This window comes from Sphaeramia orbicularis, chromosome 19 (assembly GCF_902148855.1).
Source record: "Sphaeramia orbicularis chromosome 19, fSphaOr1.1, whole genome shotgun sequence".
NCBI lineage: Eukaryota > Metazoa > Chordata > Actinopteri > Kurtiformes > Apogonidae > Sphaeramia > Sphaeramia orbicularis.
Window position 1 is genome coordinate 28,034,028 of NC_043975.1, and position 10,221 is coordinate 28,044,248.

The window sequence follows — 10,221 nt, forward strand, 5'->3', positions numbered from 1 at the left end:
CTTTAATTCACCGGTAATCCTGTTGTGAAATGTAGTTTTCCTTTGTAACATCTATAATGTGAACCTTATTGTGTCTTGTTACATTCAGTATTTACCTTTATGGTATTTTTGCTATATTCAGTTTTTCATTTTACTTGGCTGTTTTTACTCTGTAACCTCATAATTGTATTGTCATTTTATGCTGAAAAAAAGGAATTTGAAGCAAGTAAAATTTTTGTGAAGCTTGTTTTTCATTAGAACAGTAATCCACTTTCAAGACTTTTTTTTCTTATTTAATGTATCCAGGCTAATTTAAGGTGAATTTAACTAGTAAAATGCTGAAGTTGAACAACTTCTCACATTTCTCTTTTTTCAGTTTTCCTTTTGAGTGGCTGTACTTTTATTCTAGTTTCAAGAAAACTACTCCAGTAAAATACAGTACAGGCCAAAAGTTTGGACACACCTTCTCATTCTTTGCATTTTCTTTATTTTCATGACTATTTACATTGTAGATTCTCACTGAAGGCATCAAAACTATGAATGAACACATGTGGAATTATGTACTTAACAAAAAAGTGTGAAATAACTGAAAACATATCTTATATTCTAGTTTCTTCAAAGTAGCCACCCTTAGCTCTGATGACTGTTTTGCACGCTCTTGCCATTCTCTTGATGAGCTTCAAGAGGTAGTCACCTGAAATGGTTTCCTAACAGTCTTGAAGAAGTTCCCAGAGATGCTTAGCACTTGTTGGCCCTTTTGCCTTCACTCTGCGGTCCAGCTCACCCCAAACCATCTCGATTGGGTTCAGGTCCGGTGACTGTGGAGGCCAGGTCATCTGCGATTTCTGAGGCTGGTGACTCAGATGAACTTATCTTCAGCATCAGAGGTGACTCTTGGTCTTCCTTTCCTGGGGCGGTCCTCATGTGAGCCAGTTTCGTTGTAGCGCTTGATGGTTTTTGCGACTGCACTTGGGGACACATTCAAAGTTTTTGAAATTTTCTAGACTGACTGACCTTCATTTCTTAAAGTAATGATGGCCACTCGTTTGTCTTTACTTAGCTGATTGGTTCTCGCCATAATATGCATTCTAACAGTTGTCCAATAGGGCTGTCAGCTGTGCATCAACCTGACTTCTGCACAACACAACTGATGGTCCCAACCCCATCAATAAGGCAAGAAATTCCACTAAGTAACCCTGACAAGGCACAGCTATGAAGTGAAAACCATTTCAGGTGACTACCTCTTGATGCTCATCAAGAGAATGCCAAGGGTGTGCAAGGCAGTCATCAGAGCTAAGGGTGGCTACTTTGAAGAAACTAGAATATAAGAGATGTTTTCAGTTATTTCACACTTTTTTGTTAAGTACATAATTCCACATGTGTTCATTCATAGTTTTGATGCCTTCAGTGAGAATCTACAATGTAAATAGTCATGAAAATAAAGAAAATGCGAAGAATGAGAAGGTGTGTCCAAACTTTTGGCCTGTACTGTATATTTGCCCCATTGGGATATATATATATATATATATATATATATATATATATATATATATATATATATATATATATATATATATATATAAGTTGAGTATTTGGCTTTTTTCAGTTATTTTGTAGTGTAGGGATTTGCTTTAAATAGTATGATATTTGAACTGAAAAGCTGTGTGCAGTTTATCTACAACTCTGTATCAAATTCACAATAACTACATTAATCAAATACCATTACATTTTTGAAGCTTACTGTAGCTTATTTTTATTTTTGTTTCTAAAACAATGTCTTGTCTTGTTTTCCTGCGTTGTCAGAAAAGAAATAGCATATTTCCATCACCCGAAAGAATGCCATGGTGCTGGAATTATCAATAGATTCATTATCAATAGACTGTTTAAATTATGCCAAATGTTCTCTTCAAAGGACTAAATGACATTTACAGCGCTGAGAAAAAGAGGATCTAAAATATTCAACAGTGATACATTTTTGCCTCAGTTATTTGAAGAGCACATTTTGAGGTTTGCTCTACAGTGAAACCTGAATTCATTGTGGGGATTGTGGGAAAGGGCAGAGTCAGCTAAGGTTACTAGAAGTACTGTATGTTTGTTCTCTCCGCAGTACTTTTCCCTCTGTCTTTATCCCCAGGAGAAGGGATCATATCTGTTTGTACTGCTGCCACTTTACAGTAAATGACCTTGGATACAGCCTTCCTCCTGTGCCGCAAAGTGATGAGACCTCTCTGTCTGTCTGCTTTTCTCTTCTTTTCCTTTTTCCTCTTACACTCTGTACTATTAAATTCGGTCTCTGTTTTGTTACATGAGCTATGTTTCCATCACTTTTTCTTTTACCTCTTCCTGTCTCTTTGTGTATCTTACTCTCCAGTGCTCACCCCTCCTGAAAGCGAGAAGGCTGATTCAGAAGACAGGGTCAGCCTGAAGGTGTGTACTCAGCATTTTTTACTCTCCTTTCAGCTTATTTTTCTTGGTTAAAGTGATTTCTGTCACCCCCTTTCAAGCTCTGTATCCCTTTCCTTATCCTTTTCAGTTTATATTAGTTTTGACTTTAACATATATGTCTGTTTCGCTCTGCGTTTCCATCCTCTTCCATTTGCAGACTCCAAAGCGAGTAGAGGTTCACTCCATCCACACCTATGTGGCTCTCTACAAGTTCCTGCCTCAGGAGAAAAATGACTTGGAACTACAGTGAGTCCCGGGCATTTTATTTTGTCCTGTGTTTGTTTGTGTAAAGTACCTGTGGTCACATTTTCACTGACACTCACACACCATCTGCTTCCCCAGCGGGATAATAGTGGGGGATCGCAGTGTTCAGGTTGGGAGGGGGGGTGAGCTCGCTAGGAGGCAGAGAAGGACAAACTGCCATGCTGAGTGTGTGACCGAAAGACACAATCTTTATATGTCAGTAGGTGCAGAAAACTGCTGAGTGTGGTAGGACATCCACCAGTGAATTAGAGGACTTAAAGCTGCAGGGGCTGAAATGAGGCAGAAAAAAAATGAATTTGAGAATATATTCCTTATGCAGCTCTCTCCTCTTGGTCCAAGTCAAAAAAGTAAATACGAAGATAGATGACCTGATGCCATTTCAGGCTGTTTTGGAAAAATTAAGCTTGTGTGTCATAGGGCTGCACGATTAATCGATTTTAAACTGAAATTGGATTATTTAAATAGGACAATGTTTAAAAAAGGGTCAAAACGAATTTCACCTCATCTCGTGCTCCAGGCCGCATGCCTCCGGGCTACCTTCAGCTCCTCCTCCTAACTGTGAGAGCAGTCTCCACAGTCTTTGGTCTCCACACACCTGTACAAAAATGGCGTTTGCCAAGGAGAGTGAAAAGTTTGTGGCTAAAAACAGCAAGAGCAAGTCAGTTGTATGGAATTGGTACGACTTCAAAGTTTCTGATGAAGACCCTGAGGTACTAATAAGGGGGAGGTAAATGTGACAAATTCATGGGGCCCAGCATTTGTGGGGGGCCCATAGAGCAATGGAGGGGGTCCAGTGGATACAGGCTAGTAGTTGTGAGAATTTCGTGTAAGAGCCGCTGTATAAGAAAGGCACAGAAGTCGGGAGTCGGATGTTGAAAGTATGTTAAGTTTTGGTTTTGTTGTGCCTAAGTGACCCCCCCCACCCCCGGGCGCACTCTGATAAATCATCAAGATACATGAAAGAGTCCACAATAATTCTTACCTTTCATGGGGCCCACAATTGGTAGTGGCGCCCCTGTGAAGACCAAACCATTCCTCGCTGCAAACTCTGCCTGAAAGCGGTATCAGTCAAAGACAGCAGCACAACCAACTTATTTCAGCACCTCACACATCATCACACGCCAGAGTGGGAGGAGTGTGTTGCGTTGTAGGCTGCACACGAAAACGACATGCCAACTTCTGTTGTCTTTTGTAGTTTTACCCAAAAATCAAAAATCGAGTTTTTAGAGGAAAAAAATTGAGATTTTATTTTTGGCCAAAAATTGTGCAGCCCTAGTGTGTTGAGCAGAGCAGTAGAATTATGTCCAGGTTGTGTCTATCAGAATCTGAGCAGTAATAACTACAGCTCTCAGTCATGTATTCAACCCCCCCACTTGTCTGAAAATGCCTGTGATTAGCCAACAAATGCATCATGGGCACCGTTTTTTACATCCTGAAAACACAGACAAGGAATAGATGCATTAGATGTCCTCTCCAACCACTTGAATTACAATATGCTGAAATATAAGGATGAGATTTTTCCTCATTGACATTAAAAAAAATCAAGTACTCAGCTTTAATGACACTGGGTTTGCCAGACCAGTCCACTGCCATTTGAAAAATTATAAATTAAAATGACTCTCACATTACCATAACTACTAAATGTGATATTTAAAGGCAAAATATGTAACATTTTCCTTAAATAATATAAAGACTTATACAGTAATAATCATTGTTAATCAATACTTTTGAGCCTCTACCGAGATCATCCTTGCATTTTCAATCATCCTCTTGTTTTGCTGTGTTTGGTAAATATCTTGGTGTGGACTGTTGGACAGTTAATACGCACCTGCAGCCAATAACTGCGTCACACAACACATACAGGTGGAATATTAACAGCTAAGCAATGCTACTACATCTGCTCCTGTCACTTATTGTGCAACTCAAAGTGTTGTGCAGTTCTGTCTGAGAGACAAAAATCTGGGCAAATTAGTCACACCAAGATTCCTGGAGAGTTTTGCAATAGTGTGTTTGTGTCTTGAGACTGAGAAAATGAGACTATTGTTTGTACATGACAGCTGTTTTCACACTATAGCTGTTCACTCACTTCAGTCTATTGCTTAACCATCACTGTTCTCTCTTTTAATTTGTAATAGCTATTGTAATCTACATTCACTATGATGTGTCATTGTAATGAAATAACCGCAAGTAACTTTTAACGTTAATTTAAAGTAAAGGGGAAATGACCACATGAAAAATTTCCAGATTTTTAAAATATGTAATGGAGACTTTGCTGTTTTTGATATTTTAATCCGGAAATGCTGCATATCATAGAGTTTAAAGCAGTAAATAAAAGTCACAGTAAAATGTTTTTAGAGGAAATACCACTATGTTTTTTGAGCATCTGTTCTGACAACCTCAAATAAATCAGCCAAATACTTCTCTTTACTGTGAAATCGTTGGATGTGACTGTCAGTTCTGCTTATCATGTGACTGCCATTTGTAGTATGAAGCGAGATTACAAATACTTCCTTGGAAATATTTTTTCTGCATGATAAATTTAACATTTCTTACAAACAAAAATCTAAAAGTTCTTAGACAGTTCTCATTGCATTTGTTTATCAAGGACCCCCATAAGCTATTACCAAATACTCAGCTTTTACATGATGAATTATCTTTTCATAATACAAACATGGTTTTAGGCTTTAAACAACATACTGCAGGTCATTTTAGGCTTTCTGGCTGTATTACTCATGATACTTGTTTGTTTTTTCATTTACTTTCAGGCCTGGCGACAGAATTCAAGTCACCGATGACTCCAACGAGGACTGGTGGAAGGTTTGTAGGAAAGGAACTAATGCATAGTTTAGTCCATAAAACCACAGCACATTCTCTGGGAGTGACAGTAACTTGCACATGCCTTTAGCTAGCAGTCGATATGGATGTTTTTCATTGACGGTAGAGCTCCCAGGTAACAATAAGATAAAGAGCTGGTGGATGTGTTTGAAGGACAGCAGGTGTAGGTGTTAGCAGAGCTAGTTAGCATGAAAAGGGAGAAGATAGATTGCAGTCAGTATTTAATGAGACAGCTGAAGATCTTAACCTTCACCTGCCAAAGGACAGACAGGTCTTTACATAAATGAAACTCCAGGGAAAAGGATCCGAATATATTCCACTTGAGTAAAATGCAGAGTTACTGTATTTCTGGAGATAATATTAAAGGTATAAAGAGCTGTATCGGAATACTGAGTGGCTCATTTAAGCAGTATGCAGACAAAGTTTCCTAAAGAATAAGATTGAATTTAATTACCTGTGAAAACTTTTAGGTAACAGAATTTACTTGCAAATGTTTGATGTAAAAGCAGTTCAACCTCTTATCCAAACTACACGTACCTAAATGTAGAGTCATTTTTGAGTACATGTACATTGTCAAACTATTTCAGATCACTTTTAATTGTCAGAAAACACACAGAAACACTGTATACTGATCCTTCAGTGCAAGTTGCCTTTGTTCAATATGGTGGAACCATCCTCTGTAGATGAACAAAATAGCTAAAAGGAAGTCATGTGATTTGTAACACCCATGAGCATTGTGCGTCTGTGTGCCATAGTCTCTGAAGAGAATAGAAGGATTAAGGGCTCCACAAATACATACAGTACGCTTCTTGGTCCAGCATTTATGTTGCTAATTAGAGAAGAAAACACTTGATTTCCATTTTCTACTAATTGCAATGGTTTGTTGGAAATCCATTTTATTACTGTGGAAGAAATGCATTTCATATTTAGGCAACTGGTCAAGTAAACAAAATGAAAACACAAAAGAATCTAATCACATGAGCTGTGTCAAGGACTGTCAAGGACAATAATCCTTGCTCACATGCTGTCTGTTTAGAAATACAAGCAGACACATGGATTGAAAACCAGTCATTTCTTTTTGTCAGCAGGAGCAGCAGAGTATTCCATATACATTATTATTTTCTTCTCAGGATAGGATTGATAAATTGATGCCTCCTTGTTCTATGGTTCAAAGCGTAATTAGACACCTTTTTCCTCTTGTCACCTCAGAAAAGATATAGAAAATATCTATTTCTATCTGTCAAAGGCTAACAGTCTGTTTGTGTATGTGTGTCCAATATTTACTAGGGGAAAAGCAAAGACAAGGTGGGATTTTTCCCAGCCAACTTTGTGCAGCGGGTCCGCCCTGGTGAGAGGGTGTGGAAGGTCACTACTGGTTTCCATGGCAACCGAGACAAAGGCCAGATGACTGTGAAAGAGGCCCAGGTGAATATGCAAAAAAAAAAATACTTGCAGTTTCTCTCTCAGATACACTACAGTACAGTTAATGATATGCAAATCCATGCAGAAAACTGCTGAAATTACAGAGGACTGCATGTTATGGCTTCCACTGCAGCATACTTTTAGCCTCAGACCAAAAAAAAAAGTCTCACATTACTGAATGTCACTTGCCCCTCCTCCTATTCCATGCTCTTTTCTCTCCCCTCCCTTACCCGCTCTCCCCCTGCAGATCTGTGTGGGTAAGAACGAAGAGACCGACGGTTTCCTCCGACTGAGCAGCGGGAAAAAACGAGGCTTGGTCCCTGTGAAGTGTCTCCTAGAGATATGATGGCAGCACACCTCTCCATGACCCTCACTTTGATAAAGTTCACTATGATGGAGGAATACTCAGGAGTGTTCAACCAACACCTCACTGAAGCCAGCCGACCACCTCTGCACCTCCAAAAAAGCGAATTAGCAGCTTGAGCGGACAAAAGTCTAGCTATGGCTCTGTCCGCGAATTCGCTCTTTAAACCAGGAGATTTTAATGGAAAAATGCATAGAAGGCAAGGGGCTTCTTTAGAGTTCTTTAGAGCTACTTTGTAGCACAGTTTTACTTTGTGTGGTTTTATACACACTCACAATGGAAAATGTAGCAACATGTAGAAGAAGAAGAAGGCAGAGTGCAGGAAGTCTGGCTACCTCAATAGCCATCTCCACTGGCCATCTGTCTGCAAAAATGGAGAGAGGACTACCTTATTATGATGTCAAGAGTGACCAAGGTTTAGGCAATGTAGGGACCTTGTGAGCAAACTGTCTTCATTTCATTGTACATGTCTTGATTGGCTGATTTTTTTTCTTTGCAAAGCCTTGAAAACAGATTTGCTGATTTGATTTTGATGCGGGGGGTGAAACATAATGTTCGTATGTGCTGACTGCAGAGCACACATGTCTGCTATTGTAGTGTGAATTTGTGTTGTTTGTACATACTGTATCTGTCATTCCCGCTTTAACTAGAAAGTTAATCAGGTATTACATTGTGTGTTTATACAGTCTATGAAATAATGTCTTTGCAGCTGCATTACACTGGTCAAATCAAAGTCATAATATACACACACATTGGGATTTCGGTGTTTCAGACTTTTCTCAAGTGATTAGATTATGGTACATTTGTGCTCTTCACAGCTCTGATGTGACAAATGGTTTGCGTGCACCTCGGGGGAGTTTTCTTCTCAGTATGCCCTTCAATCACACTCTACACACACACACACACACACACACACAGATTTTATACACTGCTCTGTTCCATGTAACTCTAAAATGAACCACTAGAAATGGCTTCCTGTCACTGTATCCTTAGCGTCGTTTATGTGTATGTAACGTCCCGTAATATTCCCTGTCATATCTGATCCTGTAACACGGTGTGAGGATGATTGCGCTGTCTCGACTTTCTGATGTGCTTGATTTTATGCCAGTTAAAAGAGAAGCAGAGAAATCATCCGAGATCATTGCTGTCAAAACAGTCTCTCAGAAGGTCATGCACCTGACTCAGCTGTCAGATGTGTAGGGTTTTGCATCCTTAAAGGAGATGGGAAAAGCAAAATCACCTCACATCTTACGATAGCTTTGTCATTTTAAACCACGAAGTAGTGACAAACTGCCTTTGTTGTGGCAATAAATGTAAATACATACAAATATGACAGTTTTTTGTAAATAGATACTGTACACACTTGGCTCTAAATAGCACTCAGATCAAGACGATTGCAGCTATCCATGAGCCAACTAAGGGCATTACCTTCACAGTTATCAAGTGCAGGAGATTATTGTTCCTTGTTCCACTTACATATGTATGCATCTCTTCGGTCAATTAACATCTAGCTCTATCAGCACAAATCTCTTCAAATACTATGCACAACAGTTCTAGTCACTCGCTTTATTTTGTACTCAGCTTATTTCCAGTGTAGTCACACATGTATCAGCGTATACAGTACCTGTGCTTTTGCAGTATACATAAGCAAATATGGAAACTTGCACTCCAGCTTTGGGGTTATATAGCAGCTGTTACAAAGTGCCCATCTTGGATCAGTCTGCGCCATGCTAATCCTAAACATTACCTTCACTGACTAGAACCAAGATTGGCTCAGGATCAGTAATACCCAGGTGAAGTCCCTTTCTCACCTTAATGCACACTACCAGGCTAGTTCTCTGCATGGCTAGCTGCCCTGTGATGCTCACATCTCTCAATAAAGTCAGATGAACTCTTACGCTGCGTGTCCTGTTGTCTTCTCACATTTTGGTTTCCTTAAGAGTAGTGAACAGGTTTCTTGAGATCTTCGTTAAAGAAAAATGTAGCGTGCTCTTGTCATCCATGCTTATATTGACCTATAAAAAAAGCCTAAACATCCACTGGCGACCAAAACCATCTACTGATCTAAACTGTTAAATACCTGTTGATCCACTAATCCTAACCATACACATAAATAATTGGTGTAAAATACAGTTTGTCATCTTTTCATGGTCATCAGATATGACCCATTTGGACGTTCAGGGGCTCTGTAGTGAATGTGGAAACACCATCATCTTCTACAACATTGATTCACCAGTAAAACCCACAGAGTTGGATCAATGATAGTGAATGGACACACTTCAATTATTGATATCTTTGCAGGGGAAAAAAAATCACTTTTTCATCAGTTTTTTTCTGTTTCTGATCTAATGGCCTTTGAATTTACTCTGAGCTTTAATGAATTTCTACATGATCAGTAAATTAAATATAGGAAAATACATGATTTACACTGAAAAAATACTAAATACAGGTGATAATATTATAATAAATGGTGAGAAATCACTTAAAGGTTGAATAGAGGGAAAAATTAACTTAGGAACAGTCACAAAAGTAGCACTGGGTCTTTATGGGTTAAACTCTACACTTAGTTGCTAACTCGTGTTCAAACAAGACTTTGAACAGTGCACATTAATGAGCATCTGTACTGAGACAACATTAGACGTAAATATGATAGATTATAGCTAAAATTCTAATTTGGATCCATAATCCATATGAAAAAGGGCATAAAACACCACAATTAAAACAAAAAGACAAATAGAGCAATAAAAGTCAAATATATTAAAAGGTTAAAAGTTAAAAAGGACAACAGGTCTGAAAGAATTTTATTTGAAAACTTACATAAAATACTGTAGACCTGTTTCATAGTTTTAAACATGTTATTTACTGAATCCATTCAAATTCTGTTATGACCTAACTTGACAGATCACAGTAAA

At 38.6% G+C, this 10,221-nt stretch overlaps 1 protein-coding gene across 2 annotated transcripts in view; it reads left to right on the forward strand.

Moving 5' to 3' along the window:
• The window catches only part of LOC115410400 (SH3 and cysteine-rich domain-containing protein 2-like), a 49,551-nt gene extending 40,345 nt beyond the window's left edge, over nt 1–9,206 (forward strand). For both annotated transcript variants that reach the window (XM_030122036.1, XM_030122037.1), the window contains 5 exons: nt 2,351–2,406; nt 2,582–2,670; nt 5,454–5,505; nt 6,811–6,948; nt 7,193–9,206. In XM_030122036.1, coding sequence (XP_029977896.1) covers nt 2,351–2,406; nt 2,582–2,670; nt 5,454–5,505; nt 6,811–6,948; nt 7,193–7,291 — 434 coding nt within the window. In that variant the 3' untranslated portion in view covers nt 7,292–9,206. The remainder of the gene's footprint in view (nt 1–2,350; nt 2,407–2,581; nt 2,671–5,453; nt 5,506–6,810; nt 6,949–7,192) is intronic.
• The last annotated feature ends 1,015 nt before the right edge of the window (nt 9,207–10,221 follow it).